This window comes from Mustelus asterias, chromosome 18, assembly GCF_964213995.1.
Source record: "Mustelus asterias chromosome 18, sMusAst1.hap1.1, whole genome shotgun sequence".
NCBI lineage: Eukaryota > Metazoa > Chordata > Chondrichthyes > Carcharhiniformes > Triakidae > Mustelus > Mustelus asterias.
This window is the reverse complement of record NC_135818.1, coordinates 79553614-79578780: the sequence shown is the minus strand read 5'-3', so window position 1 is coordinate 79578780 and position 25167 is coordinate 79553614. Positions and strand designations below refer to the sequence as shown.

At 44.1% G+C, this 25167-nt stretch overlaps 1 protein-coding gene across 1 annotated transcript; it reads left to right on the top strand.

Annotated features, from left to right (window-relative positions):
* The first annotated feature begins 538 nt into the window (after positions 1 to 538).
* On the top strand, positions 539 to 24927 carry coq6 (coenzyme Q6 monooxygenase). Its single transcript, XM_078234361.1, has 12 exons — positions 539 to 826; positions 6738 to 6872; positions 8190 to 8248; positions 11741 to 11867; positions 12744 to 12874; positions 14269 to 14376; positions 14659 to 14721; positions 17102 to 17209; positions 18476 to 18678; positions 20766 to 20881; positions 22036 to 22202; positions 22918 to 24927. The coding sequence occupies exons 1-12, from the start codon at positions 619 to 621 to the stop codon at positions 22945 to 22947; spliced, it is 1455 nt and encodes a 484-aa protein (XP_078090487.1). The 5' UTR covers positions 539 to 618; the 3' UTR covers positions 22948 to 24927.
* Positions 24928 to 25167: the final 240 nt, after the last annotated feature.

Here is a 25167-nt window from a genome sequence, read left to right as displayed (position 1 = left end):
TAGTACACTGGGGAAAACTTTTCTGCTGTTCTTCAGAATAGTACAGGTGATCTTTTACATCCACTTTACAAGGGTAGATTGGGCCTTAGTTTGACATCAGTTTTAAAGTTGATATACCCAATAGGGCAGCAGTCTCTCTAATGGACTGGGAATGTGACATTGGATTACGTATCGGGTCCCTTGAGTGGGGCGTGAAAGAAAAGAGTTCCCTTGAATGGGGCTTGAACCCAAAGGTTTCTGACTCAAGAGGTGAGGCATAATGTTAAGTCACACTGCAATGTTTCAGACTGTTATAAATCATAGAACTGGACAGCACAGGAAGAGGCCATTCAGTGCTTTGAGTCTGTGCTGGTCCTCCCCCATAATCCTATAATTTTAAAGTGTTAATTGAGGGATAAATAGGTAATGACTGTATTACCATTCAGCAGTGCTGAGGCTGCTCCACATGACCGGAAGTATAGTGGGGCTGTTGCGCATGACAGGAAATATACTGGCACATGCCGCCTTACGATTGGCCAATGACTTCTCACCCGGAAGTTAAAGATCACGTCCGCCCCGCGCTGCTATCTTGCCCCGCTGCTGGAAGGTCACTGTTCCTATGGAGGCCGCTCGCCTGTCATGAGCCTGTGGAGGGGAGTGGGTTTGGTTTGGGGCCTCCGAGCCCGGGGACGGGCTTGGTTGCTGGGGAGCGGAGGTTGGCGACGATGTTCGGCCGCCGCCGCCTCCTCCTCCGAGGCGGAGCAGCCGGAGTCCGGGCCTCCCGAGCTTTACGATGTGGTTATCTCGGGCGGTGGGATGGTTGGTACCGCCATGGCCTGCGCTTTAGGTAGGACCCGGGGTGCCCGGCTTACCCATAGACAGGGGTAGATTGTGCATAGCTGCAAATTTGGGAAAAACATTGTTACCCGCTGATGGTGGTAATAATAAGCTTGAGGAACTTTGAGTTCAACTTCAGACTGTGAAATCTTTCCTTCCTTTTTGATTTTTCTTTTGCCAAGTGTCAGATTGTATCTTGCTTTCATGGTTTTGCTTTCAGACAGAGCTGTCCTTTGTTTGGCCATTCACGCTTACTCTATTTCTTTACTACAGCTGTTGTTTTCTTCCACATTAGAGAGGCAAAACTTACTGCTCAAAGTACATAGGGGAAAAGGATAAGGTTTAGAATATAGTGTTGCAGTTACAGTTAGGGTGAAGAGAAAGATCATCACTCACACTCTTTGCCTTTTGTTCCAGACATCTTTTATCATTTAATATCCACTGTCCTTGCTCATATCCCTGACCTTTCCTTTTTGCTATGCTTGACCCTTTCTCCTTGCTAAAAGTATAAAACCTGTCACACCTCCCAACTTTTGAGTTGCCTTTGGGTCCTGGCTAATAGTTATCCCTCAATCAACACAAAAAACAGGTTATCTTGTCATTACCCATATTTCTGTTGGTGGGAGTTTACTTATGCAGATTGGTTGTTGCATTTCCTACACTGATTAACTAAATTTCAAAAAGTACTTAATTGGCTGCAATGTGCTTTGTGAAGGTTTCTGTGCAAATGCATGTTGGCATACCTTTTTAAAGAGGGTGACCCACAATTGGAGTGTGGGGCTGAGTCCAAAGCATTTAAATTCATGCAGCTGTGTTGCATACAAAACTGAGCAGGAGGAGACCAGCTGGTTCATCAAGCTTAAATGAAAACTAACTCCATTGTCGAGGGCTCAGCTCCTCGCTCTGTGACTGGATCCTGGACTTCCTAACCCACAGACTGCAAGCAGTAACAATGGGCAACAGCACTTCCATGATTATCCTCAACACCGGTGCCCCACAAGGCAGTGTCCTCAGCCCTTTACTCCTTATACACCTATGACTGTGGCCAAATTCCCCTCCAACTCTTTTCAACTTTGCTGATGACACCACTGTAGTGGGTCAGATCTCAATGATGAGACGGAGTACAGGAAAAAGAGAATCTGATAAATTGGTGTGATAATCTCTCCCTCAATGTCAGTAAAACGAAGGAGATAGTTGTTGACTTCAGGAAGTATAATGGAGGATATGCCCCAGTCTACATCAATGGATGCAGTGGAAATGGTTCAAGTTTCTAGATGTCCTGATCACCAACAACCTGCCCTGGTCCCTTCATGCTGGTGCTATAGTTAAGAAAGCCCATCAATGCCTCTACTTTCTCATGAGATTAAGGAAATTCGACATGTCTATTACAACACTCCAATTTTTTTGAGATCCACCATAGAAAGCATCCTTTCTGGCTGCATCACAGCTTGGGATGGCTCCTGCTCTGTTCAAGACCGCAAGAAACTACAAAGGGTTGTGAACGTGGCCCAATCCATCACACAAACCAGCCTTCCATCCATCGACTACATCATCTACTCTTCCTGCTGCCTCAGAAAGCATTTGCTGGGGAAAGAAGATACAGAAATCTGAGGTCATTCACCAACCGACTCGAGAACAGCCTTTTCCCTGCTCCCATCAGAGTTTTGAATGGACCTACCTCATTAAGTTGATCTTTCTCTACACCCTAAGGGTGGCACAGTGGTTAGCACTGCTGCCTCACAGCACCAGATACCTGGGTTCAATTCCTGGCTTGGGGGGGTCTCGGTGTGGAGTCTGCCTGTTCTCCCCATGTCTGGATGGGTTCCCTCCGGATGCTCTGGTTTCCTCCCACAGTCCGAAAGATGTGTAGGTTAGGCGCATTGGACATGCTAAATTCTCCCTCGGTGTACCCAAACAGATGTGGAGTATGGTGACTAGGGGATTTTCAGTAACTTCATTGCAGTGTGAATGTAAGCCTACTTGTGACACTAATAAAATAAACTTTAACTATGACTTCTGCACCCTTCCCTTCTCCCCTATGTACACAATGAATGGTATATTTTGTCTGTATAATGCAAGAAACTATACTTTTCGCTATCTCAATACATGTGACAATAATAAATCAAAACTAGACAATGCTGGATAAACTCAGAGGTCTGGCAGCATCTATGGAAAGTAAGAGTTAATGTTTCAGATCTAAATGGCTCTTCACAGAACTGAAGTAAGGTAGAATTGTACAGAATTAAATAAAGATAAAGTCACCATAGTCCCAGATGACCATTGGTTGCTTTCACCTCGGGATGATTTGAATGCAGAGGCTGGTGGAGTGAAAGTGAGAACAAGCTCACTTTGGTTTCTTGACAGAAGCCAGAGGGTGGTTGTGGCGAGTTGTTTTTCAAACTGGAGGCCTGTGACCAGCGGTGTGCCTCAGGGATCAGTGCTGGGCCCACTGTTTTGTCATTTATATTAATGATTTGGATGAGAATATAGGGGGCATGGTTAGTAAGTTGGCAGATGACACCAAGATTGGTGGCATAGTGGACAGTGAGGAAGGTTATCTCCAATTGCAGCGGGGTCTTGATCAATTGGGCCAGTGGGCTTGCGAATGGCAGATGGAGTTTAATTTAGACAAATGCGAGGTAATGCATTCTGGTAGATTGAACCAGGGCAGGACTTACTCAGTTAATGGCAGGGCGCTGGGGAGAGTTACAGAACAAAGAGATTCAGGGGTACATGTTCATAGCTCCTTAAGTGGAGTTACAGGTGGACAGAGTGGTGAAGAAGGCATTCGGCATGCTTGGTTTCATCGGTCAGAACACTGAATACAGGAGTTGGGATGTCTTGTTGAAGTTGTACAAGACATTGGTTAGGCCACACTTGGAATACTGTGTGCAATTCTGGTCACCCTATTATAGAAAAGATATTAAACTAGAAAGAGTGCAGAAAAGATTTACTAGGATGTTACCGGGACTTGATGGATTGAGTTATAAGGAGAGGCTGAATAGACTGGGACTTTTTTCTCTGGAGCGTAGGAGGCTGAGGGGTGACCTTATAGAGGTCTATAAAATAATGAGGGGCATAGACAAGGTAGATAGTCAATATCTTTTCCCAAAGGTAGGGGAGTCTAAAATTAGAGGGCATAGGTTTAAGGTGAGGGGAGAGATACAAAAGTGTCTAGAGGGGCAATTTTTTCTCTCTCAGGGTGGAGAGTGTCTGGAACAAGCTGCCAGAGGTGGTCGTAGAAGCGGATACAATTTTATCTTTTAAAAAGCGTTTAGACAGTTACATGGGTACGATGGGTATAGAGGGATATGGGCCAAATGCGGGCAATTGGGATTAGCTTAGGGGTTTTTAAAAAAAAAAAGGGCGGCATGGACAAGTTGGGCCGAAGGGCCTGTTTCCATGTTGTAAACCTCTATGACTCTAAGCGGGGACCCTGTCATGGTTCTGGGAGGGAGAAGAAGGGGGGAGGGCAGAAGTGTGGGTGATGGGTCAAATATGGTTAAATGCCCTTTCAATCAGTGGGGGAGAATCCTTGGTTGAGAAAGAAGTCGGGCATGTCAGAGTTGCTGTTTGTGATGGTGGCATCATCAGAACAGGTGCGGCGGAGGCAGAGAAGCTGGGCCAATGGGATGGGGACCTTGCCGGGAGCAGGGTGTGAGGAACTTGTTCAACAGCTTGTCTGACTCCATGAAAACCGGACCACTCTCTAGGAGAGGTAAAAATCCAATGAAAAAGCTGAATAAGGGACAAAGTACTCTGAAAAATTCTTTTGACATTCCTCAGGCGATTTGAGATCAGTCTTGAAGATCACGTGAGCAAATTGGCTGCCATATGAACTATGTTACATCAGTGACTTCATTTCAAAAGTACTTCAACTGTAAACCACGTTAGGATGTTCTGAGTTGTGAAATGTTTAATATAGCAATATTTAGTTTATATTGCCTCTCCTCCCACTTCTCTGCGTTACATTTTGTCCACTGATTGCAGCATTCTGAGTCCTGAACAGATACCTTGCTGTTCACATCCTTTGCAAAGTTTGAAGTTTTACCCAACGTGTATCCAAGTTTGTGATTGATATAATCAAAAATAGCAGTGGTACTGAACTGTGTGGGGAGCACCTCTGTATACTTCACTCCACACCGGAAAACAACCATTTATCGCTGCTCTATGCTTATTGCCCTTTAACCTATTTTGTATCCGTGCTGCCATTGTCCCTATAATCTCATGGGGTTTAATTTTGCTATTGTCCATCCAATGATATTTGTCAAATGCCTTTTCAAAGTCCAAATTCACAACATCAACTACGCTATCCTCAACTCTCAGCAATGTTTCATCAAAAAATGCAATCAAGTTAGTCAAACGAGATTTGTCTTTAATAAATCCAAGCTGACTTTTGATTTTTAGCCCATACGTTTCTAATACAATTAATTTTGTGCTGGATTGTGATCTGAAATTTCCCTGCCGCTGATGTTAGACTGGCTGACGTGGGTTTGACACACTCTCCTTTTTAATATGACACAGCATTTGCAGTCACCTAGTCCTCAGGTACCACCATCATATCCAAGGAGAATTGGAACTTTGTCGCCAGAGACTCCACAATTTCTGTCCGTTTTTCTGAATAAATGCAGATGCACCCAATCCAGACCCGGTGATTCTTCCACTTTGAAGACAGAGGTATTTTCTTATCCAGTTTTAATATTACTGCCTCCTTTACTGCTAATATTCATAGCATCATCATCAGAAGGAGATAGTCATTGACTTCAGGAAGTGTAGTGGTAAGGACATGCCCCTATTTACATCAATGGGGACAAAGTGGAAATGGTCAAGAGCTTCAAGTTTCTAGGTGTCCAGATCACCAACAACCTGTCCTGGTCCGACATTATCGTTAAGAAAGCCCACCTTGTCCCTTGTTTCTCAGGAGACTAAGAACATTTGGTATGTCTGCTCTGACTCTTACCAGATGCACCATAGAAAGCATCCTTTCTGGCTGAATCACAGCTTGGAATGGCTCCTGCTCTGTCCAAAACTACAAAGGGTTGTGAGCGAAGCCCAGTCCATCATGCAAACCAGCTTCCCATTCATTGACTCTGTCTATACTTCCTGCTCCCTTGGAAAAGCAGCCAGCATAATAAAGGACCCTACCACCCTGGACATACTCTCCTTTACCTCCTCCCGTCGGGAAAAAGATACAGAAGTCTGAGGCCACGTACCAACTGACTCAAGCACAGCTTCCTTGCTGCCTTCAGACTTTTGAATGGATCTACCTCATATTAAGTTGATGTTTCTCTACACCCTAGCTATGACTAACATCACATTCTGCACGCTGTCCTTCTCTATGAATGGTATGCTTTGTATAGCGCGCAAGAAACAATACTTTTCACTGTATACTAATACATGTGACAAATCAAATCAAAATCATCACTAACAAAGGCAGATGCAAAGTCCTCATTTCATACCTAAGCCGTGTACCCTCACTGGAAGATTTCACTTCTGGTCCCACTCTTCCTCTGACTGCTAAGGAAGGAAGGAGGACTTGCATTGATATAGCACCTTTCACAACCTCAGGACATCCAGATGTTTTACTGCCAATGAAGTACTTTTTGAAGTGTGGTGACTGGTTGCTCTCAGTTAACGTGCAAGTGACTTCCAGCCAGAAATATATGACGAATGAGTCTGGTTGAGAAAGTAGTCGGTAAATGAACTAATCATAGAAACAGGAAATTTGCAGCACAGAAGGAGACCATTTTGCTCTGTGTCTATGGCAGGAACTTTTTGGGAAACGCGAGTTATTTATTGCTTTTGTTTTGAAAGCAAATACATTTGTAACGATCCTCACGCGCGGTGACAATCTTGCATAGTTATGTCATAATGTCCAGATTAATATTTGTGATTCATGAGCTATCTTTATTTCTCTGCAGCCTATGATGAGAATCTATCCGAGAAAAAGATCCTGTTATTGGAGGCTGGAAATAAGAAAAGTGATGAAAAGCTGCCAGAATTGCACAGTAATCGAGTGAGCGCACTCACGCCAGGCACTGCAGCCTTCCTCAGCCGTATGTTCCAGTTAACCCTTCATACCTTTATCTCAGTGTGTTGTGCTACAATTATTCATTCATGGGGAGGTAGCAGAGCAGTACTCAAGCTAATCCGAGCTCTTGATTGTGTTGGGTTGCTAGTCTTATGATGCTTGCCTCAGTGGCTAGCCAATGGATTTCAATCTTCTCTCTTGCCAGCCTGTCTCTGGCAGTCCTTCCAAACTATTTCCCAAAATGACCCCATTGTAATTCTCAAACGTGACCCCCCCCCCCCCCCGCCCCCCCAGACATCCACAAAAACAAAAGGGCGATAAAGAGTAGAATTCAGGATGCAATAATTAAAATTCATGTATTGTCAATCAGCATATAACACATCATGTAGATATAGAAATCTGTGATGATAAATCCCAGGCCCTGGGTGACCAGGTTGCCACCAGTTGCTAAATGCCCCCCCCCCCCCTCCTCCATTGCTGCTGCTCCCAGAAGCCACCCTGGGAAACCTCTGTTATATTTACATAGTGTGGAGATGTTGGACTGGGGTGGGCACGGTAAGAAGTCTCACAACACCAGGTTAAAGTCCAACGGGTTCATTTGGAATCAGGAGCTTTCGGAGCGCTGCTCCTTCCTCAAGTGAGTGGAGAGTTGGGTTCACAAACACTGCATATATAGACAAAGACTCAATTGCAAGATAATGGTTGGAATCTGAGCCTTTACACGTAATCAAGTTTTTACAGGTACAGACAATGCAAGTGGAGAGAGGGATAATCACGGGTTAAAGAGGTGTGAATTGTCTCAAGCCAGAACAGTTAGTAGGATTTTGCAAGCTCAGGCAAAATGGTGGGGGGAGGGGGGGGGGGGGGGTTACATGTAGTGTGACATGAACCCAAGATCCCGGTTGAGGCCGTCCTCATGCGTGTGGAACTTGGCTATCAATTTCTGCTCGGCGATTCTGCGTTGTCGTGTGTCATTTACGTAGATGTATAGTTCACAGCACACCTGACCAGAACAGCCATAGCCGATCAATGTGTCCAATCCCAGGAGATTGTGATTTTTATTCTTCGTAACTCCAGTCACTGTTCCTGCCAGCCCAGGTGGTGTCACGACCCACAGTTCGGGAACTGCTGCTCTGGGCAAAGGTTTGAGAAACAAGCTGCTTTATTCAGTATAAAGAAATGTTCGTCATGGTGAAGAGACAAAAGTGCCAAAGACCCAGCATTTGAAGATCTTTTCTTCCTGATAATACAATGGTTTTGTGTTGTTCTTGTGTAGGTACGTACTGCACAGAATACCAAAAAAAACCTCATTATTTCAGCTATCACCTTCATCTCTTTGTAGGTTTTGGAGCTTGGGATCATATATGCAACATGAGGCACAAGCCATTCAAGAGAATGCAGGTAAAAGCCTATTGTTCCTTCAGTGAGATTTTTACCTGATTCACTTTCTACAGTTTGTGTTCAATTTGTTTTCTAAGCTTGGACAAAAGCCCCCAATGAATAACTGTGAATTTGGTCATTGAGGAGCTGATTCATGCACAGGAGGAAGGCTCATGGTTCAAGCCCTGGCCTGTGAGGAAGTGTTGGTGAGTAGCTGCAGTGCATCTTGTATATGGTAATACACTGCTGCCGTAGTGTGCCTGTGACAGAGGGTGTTGTTGGAGCTACACTCACCCAGGCCAAGGGGAGTGTATTCCATCTCACTCCTGACTGTTGCCTTGTAGCTGGTGGATGGACTCTGGGGAGTCGGGAGCTGAGTTACTTGCTGTGTATTTCCCAACCTTGAACCTGTTCTGCAAAACACAGTACTTGTGAGGCATTTCAATTTCTCCCCGAATGTTGATGGTGAGGTAATTTGTCAATGGGAGTGCCAGCGAGGAGAATGCTTGTATTAGCAGCGCTGAAATGACTTTGATTCTTTGGGAAATTGGAACTGCTGCTCCCTGGTTTGGAGACTTTGTGGAAGCAGCTCCTGTGGACAGTGTTGGAGGCCTGATCATCTTAGCTGCTTCCTGACCTTCCATCTGTCGTATGGTCTGAAGTGGACATGTTCGCTGACGATTGTTCAGTACTATTTGTGCTTCTCAAAGACTGAAGCAGTTGGTGCCAGTATGCAGCAAGACCTGGACATAATGCAGACCTTGGCTGATAAGTGGCAAATAACATTCATACCACACAAATACCAGGTATCTCCAATAAGAGCAAATCAAACCATCTCTCTGTGGCACTCAACAGCATTATCATTGCTGAATTCCCCACCATCAACATTCTGGGGGTCACCATTGACCAGAAATCTACTAAAGCCAGCCACACAAATACTGTGGGTATGAGAGCAGGTCAGAGTCTGGGTATTCTGTGGCACATAATTCACCTCCCGATTCCCCAAAACATTTCCACTGTCAAAGACACAAGTCAGGGGTATGATGGAGTAGTCCCTACTTGCTTGGATGAGTGCAGCCCCAACAATACTGATGAAGCTTGCCACTATCCAGGGAAAATCAGCCCTCTTGATCAACACCACCTCTACGAGTTAGTGCACAGTGACAGCAATGTCTGCCACCTACAAGATGCACTGCAGCAATTCACCCTCGCTTCTTTGATAGCATCTTCCAAATTCATGACCTCCACCGCCTAGAAGGATGAGGCAGCAGATGCGTGGAAACACCAACTGCGAGGTGTCTCCTCCAGCAAACATTTTGCGAGCAGCAGAGGTTAATTAGTTCCTGGGGAACTCTGTTGCAGCAAGAAAATGGGGATGAAGATTGACGAGAGAGATTTCTGTTACCTGTGTGGCTCATTCATCAGTTGATGAGTAAATGAAAGATTGTTGTTAGAGTAGAGGCAGAACAATGTCTGAAATGTGCTGAGTTACCTGATCTTGGGTGGGGAAATGCGTTACGGCTGGTGTCAGCAATCCTGAACTAGAGGGGATAAACCAGCTGGAATTATCACTACCGTCAGTATCCACTGAACTTTGGACATCACCAAGGACAGAATCCAGCTCAGCAATAATCACCATAATGTTTCCCACTCTGTCCCCAACATGAAGAAAGGACAGTTAAATAAGAACATAAGAACATAAGAAATAGGAGCAGGAGTAGGCCATCTAGCCCCTCGAGCCTGCCCCGCCATTCAATAAGATCATGGCTGATCTGACGTGGATCAGTACCACTTACCCGCCTGATCCCCATAACCCTTAATTCCCTTACCGATCAGGAATCCATCCATCCACGCTTTAAACATATTCAGCGAGGTAGCCTCCACCACCTCAGTGGGCAGAGAATTCCAGAGATTCACCACCCTCTGGGAGAAGAAGTTCCTCCTCAACTCTGTCTTAAACCGACCCCCCTTTATTTTGAGGCTGTGTCCTCTAGTTTTAACTTCCTTACTAAGTGGAAAGAATCTCTCCGCCTCCACCCTATCCAGCCCCCGCATTATCTTATAAGTCTCCATAAGATCCCCCCTCATCCTTCTAAACTCCAACGAGTACAAACCCAATCTCCTCAGCCTCTCCTCATAATCCAAACCCCTCATCTCCGGTATCAACCTGGTGAACCTTCTCTGCACTCCCTCCAATGCCAATATATCCTTCCTCATATAAGGGGACCAATACTGCACACAGTATTCCAGCTGCGGCCTCACCAATGCCCTGTACAGGTGCATCAAGACATCCCTGCTTTTATATTCTATCCCCTTCGCAATATAGGCCAACATTCCATTTGCCTTCTTGATCACCTGTTGTACCTGCAGACTGGGCTTTTGCGTCTCATGCACAAGGACCCCCAGGTCCCTTTGCACAGTAGCATGTTTTAATTTGTTTCCATTGAGATAGTAATCCCATTTGTTATTATTTCCTCCAAAGTGTATAACCTCGCATTTCTCAACGTTATACTCCATTTGCCATATCCTCGCCCACTCACTCAGCCTGTCCAAATCTCTCTGCAGATCTTCTCCGTCCTCCACACGATTCACTTTTCCACTTATCTTTGTGTCGTCTGCAAACTTCGTTACCCTACACTCCGTCCCCTCCTCCAGATCATCTATATAAATGGTAAACAGTTGTGGCCCGAGTACCGATCCCTGCGGCACGCCACTAGTTACCTTCCTCCAACCGGAAAAACACCCATTTATTCCGACTCTTTGCTTCCTGTCGAATAGCCAGTCCCCAATCCACTTTAACACACTACCCCCAACTCCGTGTGCCCTAATCTTCTTCAGCAGCCTTTTATGGGGCACCTTATCAAACGCCTTTTGGAAATCCAAAAACACCGCATCCACCGGTTCTCCTAAATGAGGCCTCTATCTAAAAAAAATTGAGAGCTCAGAATATGCTTGGCAAGGGGAGAACATGGATGAAAGGACAGAATATTATGCATTTCCAAATGATCACAGAAACCTCCTACTTGATCTCGTCACTTAATAGTGGGTCAAAGGTGGGGTAGGGTGTTAGCAAACTGGGAAGGAGGGAAAATGGAGACTTAATCAGGATTTTATAAATGCCTGAAGTGATTTGGTGATAAGCATAGGAAGCAATTCATGGTTAATTATGAGCTGGGAACTAAATGAAGCAAGAAGGCTGCAAGCCACGCATAAGTTGAACAGTAACTAACTACCTGCAACACTGCTGCGTGCAGAATGTCCACTAGTTTGAAGCATTTGTTAGGGGGGCAAAGAACACATGTTAATTCCTCGAGTGGTACAGGGATATGAGAGGTGGGAAGAGACATGGAAGTGAACCTGTAGAATGACCTAATTGACAGGCTGAGCTGAACAGGCCGTTCGCCTCCTCGTTCCTCTCCAGTGGTTAGCTTGTGCCATGTTCTGTTGCTTCATCATTAAGTGTTATAGCGAGTGTGAACAGTGACCCCTGAAATTCAAATGTTTCCTACGCAGGTCTGGGATGAATGCTCCGATGCGATGATTACATTTGATAAAGCTGACTTGTTGGAGGACATGGGTTTCGTAGTCGAGAATGATGTGATATTGTCAGCTCTGACTAAACAGCTGGCCGCTGCTGCTGGTAGGTGTAGACCTCCCTGAAACTAAGATCTTCTGAAAAACATTCCGTACCAGGGTGTTGAGGTAATTGCAATGCTGCGAGGTGAAATGTGTGAAAAGCGTGTCACGCCTGCTCCTGTAACTTTTCACCTCCTTTCTAAAGGTGCTGATTTGTGATTCTCTGACTTTAATCCACCCTCTGGTATCTTGCCTTAACATCAATCTTTCGGGTGAGACACTAAGTTGAGGCTCAGTCTGAGCTCTCCTCACTTGACCATGCCATTGTTTTGAAGAAGAATGGGGAGTCATCCCAGGGTTCTGTCCCGTATTTATCCCTTGAACATCACTAGGAGAGATTACATGCTCATTATCGCATCGCTTTTTGTAGTGTCTTGCTGCGTGTAAGTGTCGTAGGGGGGGAAATCTTATTGAAACTTACAGGATACTGTGAGACCTGGATAGAGTGGACGTGGAGAGGATGTTTCCACTAGTAGGAAAAACTAGAACCAGAGGGCACCACCTCAGGCTAAAGAGACGATCCTTTAAAACAGAAATGAGGTGAAATTTCTTATGCCAGAGAGTGGTGAATCTGTGGAGCTCTTTGCCACAGAAGGCTGTGGAGACCAGGTCATTGAGTGTCTTTAAGACAGAGATAGATAGGTTCTTGATTAATAAGGGGATCAGAGGTTATGGGGAAAAGACAGGAGAATGAGGATGAGAAAAATATCAGCCATGATTGAATGGCAGAGCAGATTTGATGGGCCGAGTGGCCTAATTTTGCTCCTATGTCTTATGGTCTTATTTCGCTACATTGCAGCAGTAGTGGCACAGCGCTAAGGGTCATTCTTAGGTTGTGAAAAGAGCTGTATAATTATATGTCTTGCGTTTTTTTTCTCAGACAGGGTGCATGTGTTATACAGGAATAAAGTGGCCAACTACACATGGCCAGAGTCCTATCCCTCATCTGATACCAACCCATGGGTTCAAATCGAACTGGCTGATGGGCGTAAGCTACAGACAACTCTACTGGTAAGCAACAGTGAACCCTTCAAACTCTCAGCTGCGGACAACATGACATGTTTTTAATTTTTACATTCTTTTCACTGGAGGGATCACTTTATTATGATGTACACTTCAATGGGCACTGCAGTCCATCTGGTACCTTGCCTAATCTCCACAGGTCCCTTGATATTGCATCAGATTCTGATCTTGCCCTCACATCGATTCCACTCGTATGTTCTTTGTGACGTGAAATCTGACCAATTGTTCCCTACTCCCTCTCCTTCCTTCCCAGCTTGGGGATATGAAGGCCTGTTGTCGTGTCCCTGGCTTGGTGTTATGATCCACACAGACCTGCATTTTGAGCCGGGATCACGTTGCTTGGCATTGTTGAGTTTCACACCATGTGGTGAAACTATCCACAATGGAGGGTTTACTTTCACCCTTTACCCTGAAGCTGAAAAAATTACCCCTTCTCATTCCCCAGCCCCCCCTAGTAGAAAGGGTAGGAGAGGGGAGATGATCTGCCCCCTGATTGTGCAGTGCTAAAACCACTAACCAGGAGCTGAAGTTCTGCACACACTCTTCCACATCCATACTGTGTTTCATTACGCACAACGTATTAACTGATTACGCTGTCCAGTTATCCCAGAACTAAATTTACTCTTAATATATATCAAATGCAATGGCAAAACTGATATAAAACCCTCTAACATACTTGGAGTAAAATATAAACATGGGGAAGTTCTACTGCAGCTGTACAGGGCCTTGGTGAGATCAGATCTAGAATACTATGTACAGTTTTGGTCTGCTTATTTGAAAAAAGGATATAACTGCATTAGAAGCAGTTCAGAAAAGGTCCACTCGACTCCCTCCTGTGATAAAGGGCTTATCTTATGAAGCAAGATTGAACAGGTTGGGCCTTGGGACGGCGCGGTGGCACAGTGGTTAGCACTGCTGCCGCACAGCGCCAGGAACCCGGGTTCGATTCCTGGTTTTGGGTCAGTGTCTGTGCAGAGTCTACACGTTCTCCCTGTGTCTGCGTGGGTTTCCTCCGGGTGCTCCGGTTTCCTCCCACAGTCCGAAAGATGTGCTGGTTAGGGTGCATTGGCCGTGCTAAATTCTCCTTCAGTGTACCCGAACAGGTGCTGGAGTGTGGCGACTGGGGGATTTTCACAGTAATTTCATTGCGGTGTTAATGTAAGCCTACTTGTGACACCAATAAATAAACTTTACTTTATATCCATTGGGGTTTAGGAGAATGAGGGGTGAATGGTCTACTCCTGCTCCTAAATCCTGTGCTCCTATGTTTCTATCTGGCTTGAGGGTGTGGTAACTGATCACTCCATGCTGTTGATTAAATGATTATTTTCTATTCAATTTAGCTTGACCACATTAAAGGGCTGTATCTCTCCTCCACATAGATTGGAGCAGATGGTCCCAGCTCGATGGTGCGGCAGTCTGCTGGCATTCAGACTGTGCAGTGGAAGTACAATCAGTCAGCTGTAGTTGCTACCCTTCGTCTTGCTGAAGTAAGTCGACCCCTTTTGTCCTTGCTCAATGCTGGGAATGTATCTGGGTGATTTGTACCTGTCTGTGCATAACAAGTCCATTTATAAATAAAGTGTTGGTTGCTGTGGCTACACATTTTGGATGAGTTGCTGCATTGGTGCAAATGACCAAGGTAGTGAGTGTGGTTGTGGGCAGCTGGGAGAGTGGGGGTGGGATGTGGGAGTTAAGTTGTCAAAGCGAATGGCACAAACAGAATTGTCTGTCATTGCTTCTAACTGTCTGTTCTTCCTTCACATTTTTAGCCTACTGACAACAATGTGGCTTGGCAGAGGTTTCTGGTGACTGGGCCAATCGCAATGCTTCCGGTACACTTCGCTTTCACTTGGAATTTGATTTTTGTGTTAAAAGACACAGAGTTTCTGTAACTATGGCACTAATGCTTGTCTTAAGATCACAGACCCTTGATTAAAATGATCCCAGTAATGCAAACTTTCCATTATTACATACTTGGTATTTACAGAACAGAAATTGGTCGTTTGCCCAACAAGTCCATGCCACTGTTTATGCTTCTGTTAGCGGGAGAGAGTTTCAAAGAAATCACTCCACGCTCAGGGTTGGCCCTCGCATTAAAGGGTTTATTTTTGACGGCGGGGAGATGGCTCCTGTTAAAGCCCAGTGCTTCTCTCCGACAAACAAAGGAAAAACATCCATTCTTATACATTTTTCAAACATCTACACAGCCCATCACGGCTGGACCTTGTCCAATAATATTGATTACAGATTACATACAGCAGTCACATATCCAATGAAAAAGGCATTATGTAAGGTGGGCTTGTGCATGATCAGCTCGTGGTCTCATGGACACGACTCATGGTACCTCAGTCAATATTATCTTTCTTTCTCCCATCTGGAGTCCTTGAGTGTACAATACTCCTTGTCCAGTGGGATTCTTTATCATCTTTCATGACTGTCCTCCCTAATCCTCCGTGTCTGGTTTTCATCCGAGACCTCAGATCATAGACTGGTACCAGTCTGTGGTCTATTGTACACAAGCTTATGCTCAAACCAGCTAGTGGTGTTCAGGAATGTGGCTAAAAACTAGCATCCATCTTGTGTCGTTTTACTATCCTGAGCTCCTGTTAACATGGTGGAGTTTTCATGCATGTCCTTTGTGATCATATAACGGTAAATTCATACATATTTATTATATACTATTTATTCCTACTAATATAAATTGGTGTACAGGTACCTTTGAATATAAATTGTTATACAGGTACCTAAACCAAGGATATTGTTCCCTCTAAACCTATTCTTTAAATCTCCCTTCACACGATCATTTTTCATTCATCCCATCACTTTCTTCCACAGGTCTTTATCTAACTTCCCCTAAAATGCATCTATACTATTCGGGGAGTCAATGGTGTAGTGGCATTGATGCTAGACCAGGCAATCCAGGGGAATGCCCTGGAGGCCCAGCTTTGAATCCCACCATGCTAGTTGGTGATATTTGAATTCCATAAAAGTTGGGAATTAAAAATCTAATGACGACATGAAACCATTGTCGATTGTTGTAAAAACTCACCTGATTCACTGATGTTCTTTAGATTACAGCAATGTGGTTAACTCTTAAAATGCCCTTTGAAATGCGCTCAGTTCAAGGATGGATAATTAACACCCACATCCCATGTAGAGCAGAAGAGAAAACTACTTCTGATAGCATATTCATCTTTAAGCAGGGACTTGAATCAATGCCTACAGTACAGACACAGAGATTAATAGAAAAGCCTCCATGGTTCACCCTCTACCATTCTGCTAGACATGGTAACGGGAATTGCTGATCGTGTCAATCTTTATCAGTCTACAACAGATCCAAACATGAGGCAAGGATTTCCACCCCAGTAGTGGAAAGCTTTGGGAAAGTGTAGACCCTATAATGTCACCTCCCAAGCATGCTGCACTTAACCGTACATCATGTCTCAAATCACTCATATACTGGAGACTCAAAGTGTTGTTTCCTGAAAGATATCCATCCCATTTATTAAGTGGCTTTAAAATGCACAAATATCCATGGAAACTGTAAAGAGAAAAGACAAACCAAGATTTCACCTTGAAGGTACACGGAGCGGCAGGGTGGCACAGTGGTTAGCACTGCTGCCTCACAGTGCCAGGGACCCGGGTTCAATTCTGGCCTTGAGTCACTGTCTGTATGGAGTTTGCACATTCTCCCCATGTCTGCGTGGGTTTCCTCCGGGTGCTCCGGTTTCCCCCCTCAGTCCAAAGATGTGCAGGTTAGGTTGATTGGTCATGCTAAATTGGCTCTTAGTGTCAGGGGGATTAGCAGGGTAAATATGTGGGGTTATGGGAATAGGGCCTGGGTGGGATTTTGGTTGGTGCAGACTCGATGGACCGAATGGCCTCCTTCTGCACTGTGGGAATTCTCATACTCAGATCCTATTTTGTATCCATGCTTAGTCCAAATTATGTCATTACCCATAAATCTGCAGCAGCACAGTTGTACCCCACACGTTTTGCACTGTCCACACCTCACCTGCACACATGGGTGTGCGATGTACAGGCGTTAGGAGTCAGCTTTTATAGGAATTGTGACCCTGATGTGAGTGAGTGCCTGCCTACATCATTCAATTGTGCGCAATTAGTGTGATCTGTTTTGATATCCCAGCATGAGAATGATTGCAACGTCCTCCTGACGCAACCCTTGAACCTGTCTCTTGTGTTTTCCTCTAGCTCTCTGATAGTCTCAGTTCTTTGGTGTGGTCAACTTCCCACCAGCATGCATCTGACTTGCTCACTATGGATGAGGAGACCTTTGTGGATGCCATCAATTCAGCTTTTGTAAGTGGAGTGTGCAGATGGACTTGTTCCCATCTTTGTCCACATTTAAACTACATTTGTAAACCATTCAGAATTGAAACCGTCTCTATAAATAGCTGCCTGTAAGAATGTAGTTGCTGTTCTGGCCAATAGGTGGTGCAGTGAAGCAATTTCTGAAGTCTTCCCATTTTATTGTCAATTTGTTCATCAAATGAAACAGGGCAACACGATGGCAATTTATCAGAAATTATTTAATTTATTGTTTAAAAATCCAGTCTCTCGCTATTTGCTGTACAGATTCTGAAATGACAACCCCAGTGGTTAGTATTGCTGCCTCACAGCGCCAGAGACCTGGTTCGATTCCCGGCTTGGGTCACTGTCTGTGCGGAGTCTGCACATTCTCCCCGTGTCTGCGTGGGTTTCCTCCGGGTGCTCCTGTTTTCTCCCACAGCCTGAAAGACGTTAGGTTAGGTGCATTGGCCATGCTAAATTCTCCCTCAGTGTACCCGAACAGGCGCTGGAGTGTGGCGACTAGGGGATTTTCACAGTAACTTCATTGCAGTGTTAATGTAAGCCTACTCGTGACACTAATAAATAAACTTAAAACTTAGAAAGAAAGTTTATCCTTCAGGTGATGATAGTAATTTAAGGGAAAAGGAATTGAGCTTCTGTTGCTGTGAGTTTTAGAAAACTGGTCACGTTTTATGTATGAAGTGGACTCCTGTGAACCGCATCTTATTAACTTATAGCGTAGATTGTGTCTTACTTTTTAGTATCACGGTGGGTTCTCCCAAACTGTGAATGTGCTCTTGCTGTGATGGCAGGCTGGAGACTTGATTCAAATACTTCATCCATATTTTTTTTTTGTCTTCTCTCCTTGCGTGTTTACTTGTGCTGTGGAGGCAGCCCTCTGGCAACTGCCTGTTGAGTCCACGCCGTTGACTAATGGTGGGCTGCTTATCCTTGGGGGTGGGCACACATTTGGGGGGGTGGTTAAGTGGGCATCACAGCTGAACAGACAGTGGTCAACAACACCTACTAGGGAACATTTAGGCCTTCACTTGATTCAGCTGTGTCACCTTGGACAAAATCAACAATTTAATATGTGGAAGATTGCTTGCACTTTTACTACTATTCGGCATAGTGGCACCTCTACTCGAGCTAATATTTAAGATAAATCCTAAAGTTGAAACGGTAACATCCTGATTTGTAAGGAATGACACTACAATCCTTCCTCAAGAAGAAAACATTATATTGACTTGCTTTTCTCTCTGACATCTTTTGCAGTGGAGTAATGAGAATCATTCTGAATTCATTGACACTGCAAGTTCCATGTTAAGGACAGCTTTTATGTTTCTGATGCCTTCGGGCACTTCAGTACGTCAGCTGCCACCCAGCGTGGCTCACATTGACCCAAAAAGCAGGGCCATGTTTCCACTTGGACTGGGGCATGCCACAAAGTATGTTGGACCACGAGTTGCCCTCATCGGGTAAGATAAATGGGTATTTATTTTCCTCTTCCCCCTCTCCTTGCCTCACAACCCATCGGAGGAGACCTGAAAAAGTTCAGGTAACCAGCTCGCTTTCCTGGTCTTAGCTGATGCTGGCACTGTGAGGTGTTCAATTCTTTGATCCTTGCTCTGTGATTTCTTTGTATCAGGACGAAGGAATCTCAGAATTTGTGAGAATTCTTGTGACTTGTCCATGCGCAACATGACACAGTGGATGCTCTAGGTATCTGCTCCAGGCCAGGTTACGTTCGAGTGTGTGACCTTGCAGATTTATTCAGCTTCTCTGAACTCTGGAATTCCTAAAAAGCTCCTTTAAAAAAACTAAACTCTCTGGTCACGTTATAGGTTGCTTGTCCAAGTATCGCCTTTGTGACTCAGTGTCAAATTTTGTTTGATAACGTTCCTGTCGAGAGGATGTTTTACTCTATAAAGGGAGCTATTTAAATGCAGACTGTTATTGGTCAAAACAAAATTACCAAACACGTTTTATTAGTCAGGGAAATTCATTCTTGCAAAATTCCAAAAGAGAATTGTTAATTTATGCCCTCCTTCAAGTTTTACTGTATACAAAGTGGAAAACACAGTAAGGAGTCTAACAACACCAGGTTAAAGACCAACAGATTTATTTGGTAGCAAACGCCATTAGCTTTCGGAGCTCCGAAAGCTAGTGGCGTTTGCTACCAAATAAACCTGTTAGACTTTAACCTGGTGTTGTTAAACTCCTTCATAGAAATTATAGAAACCCTACAGTGCAGAAGGAGGCCATTCGGCCCATCCTTACTGTGTTTACCCCAGTCCAACGCCGGCATTTCCACATTACAAAGTGGAATGCAGTGCCTGAAAGGTTGGAAGTAAATTCAGTAATAGTTGTCAACAAAAAATTGGATGTCTGTTTGAATAGGGAAGCATTGGGAAAGAGCTGGAGAGCGGGAGTAATTGGTATTTCTTACGGAGAACCAGCACAGAAAGAATGGATGAAATAACCCCCTTCTGTTCTGTACATTCTGTATTTTCAGTTAGGCAGCAGGTGCTAAAGATGTTATTGGAGAAACTAGTTACTCAACTCAATTATGCATGAGCTGAATTAGTAATGGCACAACATCGGTGAAATGACCTGGTTTAATGACCTGTTTCTAAATGAAACATCCTGGGTTTATGTAGTACCTTTCATGCCCATGGAATGTCTCAAAACGCTTCACAACCAATTATTTTACTTTTGAAGATGAAAAGAGGTAAAAGAATTTGTATTTAGCTTTTCTGTGATCTCCGGATGTCCCACTGTGCCTGGCAGCCAGTGAAGTATTTACATTGTTAAAATGTAGCAAACAGGACAGCCAATTTGTGCACAGTAAGCCTCCGCACATAGCAAAATGATGATGAAGAGAGAATCTAATTTAATGGTGTTGGTTGGAATAAATGCTGCCACTGACACCCACCTGGGAGAGAAGACAGGCACCCATTTAAGGTCTCGTCTGAAAGATGGCATCTCTGGCAGTGCAGCACTTTGGGTGTCAGCCTACGCTTCCGTGCTCCAGTTTCTGAAGTGGGACACGAGCTCACAACCTTCTCGGAGGTGAGAGAGCCACCGACTGAACCATGGCTGCACCTTCAGAGAATAGTCACTGCTGAGATGGAAAACACAGCGCCAATTTTCCCAAAATAAGAAACGATGACACCCATCAACAGCAAATGAGCTGAATGAGGAGTTAATCTGTCTTTGCTGATGTTACTTGAGAACTATACACTTGAGATACTCTGCTCATGTTGCTTTCCGTGGGATTCGGTAGTTTTGTATCTGCTAGCTTTTCTTCTATTAAGTCACCATCAATTACAATAATTAAAATTATTTTAAGTATGCCACAAGTAGCAATTCCAAACTCATTGTTTTGCTAAATAAACGTGAGCTTTCTCTACAGTTTAAACAGCAAATCTCATGCATTAGTGTTAAACTTAGAATGATGCAATAGAAGCCTGGTTGCCTGGCTGGGTCCTTTGTTCTTGTGACCTGATCTTGGAATAAATGTTCTCTCGCCCTGTAATTTCTCTCTCTCTCTCTCTCTCTGTAGTGATGCCGCTCACAGGGTTCACCCTCTCGCAGGTCAAGGAGTCAATCTGGGCTTCGGGGATGTGGCCAGTCTCTCTCAGCATCTCAGTGAGGCAGCCTTCAATGGCAAAGACCTGGGTAGGAGATCCTGTATGCCTTTGAATGGTGCAAGTGTGAATGGGGCTATTTGTTTATTGATGACTGGCAAGAAAGACCAGATTATCTTTCTAAGAGTTCTCTCTTTAAGGGACTTTGTTTCTGGACTTTACAATGCAGCTTTGAATCCTGGATATGGGTGCCCATTCCTACATTTTGCACCTTCTAGACTTTTTTCTGCTTCCCCTGATCCCCCTCCCCCATTCCCAACAGTGGTTGAGTCTGAGCAGATGTCCTTTCTGCCTTTGTCTGAAGAGGTGTTTGTAATTGTTTCTGCTTTCTTCCCAAACCTGGCTCTTTGACTGTGGGGGGGTATCAAAGCTTTGTTTGACCATGTCTTCACCTGACATTCCTATCCATGCATGCTGCCCATTGCCAGTGGGTAGTGATCAGAGACAGTGGCCTAACATTTAAAAGAAAATTCCACTCTCTCACCCAAGGATGCTGGTGCCATTTTCCATGCTACAACTGGAACAACATGGCACTACTGCCTCACAGTGCCAGGGACCCGGGTTCGATTCCAGGCTTGGGTCTCTGTCTGTGTGGAGTTTGCATGTTGTCCCCGTGTCTGCGTGGGTTTCCTCCGGGTACTCCGGTTTCCTCCCACAGTCCAAAGATGTGCAGGTTAGGTGGATTGACCATGCGAAATTGCCCCTTAGTGTCAGGGGGACTAGCTAGGGCAAATGTATGGGGTTATGGGACAGGGCCTGGGTGGTATTGTATCTGTGCAGACTCAATGGGCCAAATGGCCTCCTTCTGCAGTGTAGGAATTTTATGATTCGATGAACTATACCAGCTCAGCACAGATCAGAGGTTGAACCTGGTACCTTTGGGCAGTAACATTAGTGAGGGCGAATGCTTTACCCAATGGGCTATCATGGAACTGGGATGATTCTGTCAGTGAGTCATCAGACTGCAGTTCTACAGGGTAAAAATTTCCTTTGGGCTGAATTTCAAGCCACATCATGGGAGGAAAAGGATTATTAGTTATTTGCCATTCTCGCCAACCCATAACCTTTGTTATTTATGGTGCTTTAAAGCCATCTAGCTTTTCCGAGCACCATTTACTAGAGTAGAATTGAGTAGACTGTGTTTTAACCAATGCCTTCATCAGCCACTGTCTTCTATTTATCCAGGGTCCAGCAAGCACCTGAATGCATTTGAAACTGAACGTCAGAGACATAACCTCCCTGTCATGGCTGCAATAGACTTGCTGAAAAGGCTGTATTCAACCAAAAGTATACCGGTGGTCTTGCTGAGGAGTCTTGGTCTACAGGCAACAAATGCCTTTACGCCTGTTAAGGTAATCAAAGAAACCATTTTGTTATTGTAAAGATATGAGTAATGGAACAAGGCAAGGGTTTAGATACTGAAAAATTATTTCAACTGGTAAAGTTTAAGTTTATTTATTAGTCACAAGTAGGCTTACATTAACACTGCAATGAAGTTATTGTGAAAATCCCCTAGTCGCCACACTCAGGCGCCTGTCCGGATACACTGAGGGAGAATTTAGCATGGCCAATTCACCTAACCTGCAAGTCTTTCTGATTGTGGGAGGAAACCGGAGCACCCGGAGGAAACCCACGCAGACACGAGGAGAATGTGCAGACTCCGCACAGTGACCCAAGCTGGGAATCGAACCCTGGCGCTGTGAAGCAACAGTGCTAACCACTGTGCCACCCCACCGTGCTGCCTCCATCACTTGATAGGCAAGGGCAAACTTGGTTTGATATTGGAAGGATAAATGTGTTTTCACATGAAGTGTTAGCAGAATAAGGTGCTAGCAAATATAGCTATTGTTAATTAGGTAAACACTCAAATGAGGAAACGTGTTGGTGCAGAAAAATAGGTCGTTTCGCTAAGATTGCTCTTGCACACCACCTAGAGGTCACTTCACAATGACATTGACCGAGGCTTGTGGGCATTTCAAAGACTTTTTTAAAAAGCTTTTCAGGGGGACGAAAGAGCGGAGTGAAGTTTAATTTTAATTTAATTTTTTATTTCTCATTGTTTTCCAGGAACAAATCATGGCATTCGTCAGCAGGTGAATTCTGTTCTGGAACTATCCTGGATTTCTCCTGTCTCTGGAGGATGTTGCGAGTTCTGTCTGCTAGGAAGTTTTTGTTTTGGGTCCCTGCTGTTTTGGAGGACTGATTTGTAATCTTTTGTAATGGATTGTGTTTAAATCGAATACACGGTGAATATTGGATTGATGTATACCATCTCAAAATGTTTCTTGCCAGCCCGCATCCAATATACAGTCTGTCACTGAGCAGCGTACAACACGAGTGGCGTGTGAGCTCCAAAAACATTTAGAATCACCGAAACATCCACTCACTGGTGAAGCTTGTTCACAGTTTGTGACAATCTAGTGAATTGTTAGATTGTAAAGAAAATTCATTCACGGTCATGAATCTTAACAAATGAATTAAAAAACTGAAGTTGATACATCAATTGAATGCTTTAGTTGCCCCAGTGTTGAGTAGTCCTGCTTTAAGCTGAAGTGTACACTTACATCACTACCATTCACTTGGTGCGGAGGGGGGCATGGAGGGAGGAGGACCACCTCATGGGCCTACTCCTGGGCCTATTAATAGGACTGGCTATTATTAGGACCAGGCAGTGGGTGATCAAGGGGGTTGTCCACCCTGACAGTCTGCCTCTCTTCCGCAGCTGTGTTCACTGCCGGGGGTCCCTGGAAAGGGAGCACGGTGTCTGCTGGCACCTTCAAGGCCTCCTGTGCCCAGTGGACATCACAGGGACTAGAGTGCATTGTTGTTCTCTTCAATTGCATTTTATTTTGATGTTTTAAGTTTCCTTTGAGACCTTATTTGCTTTGATGCAGCATCCCTTTAAGGAAATACATTTTTAATTCATCCCAGAATATGCTGATTTAATTTACTTGGTTAACCAAAAGAAGCAGCATATCATTACGGCTTGTTTATGGGGAGAAAGCATTTCGTACTTGTTCTGTCTGAATAATATGGAAGGACTTCAAGATGGTGGTTTCAGTTGGACTATCCCTGGGCTTCAGCACATCCAAGAGCCTTGTTGCATCTTGTGCAGCCCAGGCCAATGCAAATCTCAAGGTGAGGGAGAGAAAGCAAAGTGATTAGAGATGTCATTAGAGGGCTAATATATAATAAAGCTTACAAATTATATTTTAAATAAGGCAAAAATATACTCCTGTTTTGTGATTTGCAATCTTTTTAATTTTGATTTTGCTGCAAATAGATCAGAAGTGACAAACCTTCTGAAATCAGTCACAAGATAGCAGGGTTTTTTAAAACAAGATTGCAAATTTAAGTTTTCAGATGTTGCCCTGGTAAACTCCAATTACAGGTGGTCAGGTATCACTCAGGCAGGCCAAGTCCCTCAGTGGACTTGTATCTCGGCTGAATTTCTGCATTTTCTTAAAATTCATATTGGATATGGTTTGAGTTCAACTTCTGATCTTCCCAAGTGCTGCGATTTTAAAAAAAAATTCAGCTTGATATTTGTTTGAATGCTGTGAATTGCAGGGACTAAACAGATGAAAATCTTATTTTCTAATCCTGTCTGTTGATGTTTTTGTCAACTTATCTCAATGCCCGTCAGTGAATTACCTCGACAATACCTTAAAAGTTATTGCACTCCCAAGACACATTGTCCTGTTCCAATATAAATGCAATTATTTTATTACTGTACCTGTTGCTGATTTAACAGCCTGCTTTTTGCTGTTTTATGGATCATTGCTGAAGACATCACCCTGCCAAATCAGCGAGGTTTTTGCCTCCATTAAATAATTTTAGAACCAAAAGGTTTCAGGAGTTGCCTTTGACATTACTGTTCTGTGACAATCTATACTAATGAATGTGATTTATTGCAAGTTCAGTTTCTTTGTTTTGCTCTATTTCAATCCAGTATATTATGCACTTGTTCTAAAAAGATCCACTGCTTTATGATCCCTTGTGACTAAATTGAAGTGTTCCCTGAGTATACAGCTCTATTCCAAAAAGATTAAAATTTAACTTCCAATGGATGAACAATTGAAGTTGAGAAGCTGCTTTTAGCCAGTCTGCGTCACACCATGTTGCAACACAAACAGCCCATCTTTGAAAACCAAAATAAATTCTTACTCATTTAGGGTCATCCCAGTACATAATTGTGGAATATTGGGGGCTTATGTATACCTCGTAAATCCAGATGGATTTCACGTCGAGGAGACCAAGTTCAAATGGGGTAAACCAAGAAATAAAAAGCTTGCGCAGGTAAGTTGGTGTTGCCTG

Excerpts from the sequence above, each read along its gene's own strand:
- coq6 (XM_078234361.1), top strand. The coding sequence starts at position 619 with ATGAGCCTGTGGAGGGGAGTGGGTTTGGTTTGGGGCCTCCGAGCCCGG. Across the intron at positions 20,882-22,035 it reads CTTCAATGGCAAAGACCTGG|GGTCCAGCAAGCACCTGAAT; the intron begins GTAGGAGATCCT and ends CTATTTATCCAG. Across the intron at positions 22,203-22,917 it reads ATGCCTTTACGCCTGTTAAG|GAACAAATCATGGCATTCGT; the intron begins GTAATCAAAGAA and ends ATTGTTTTCCAG.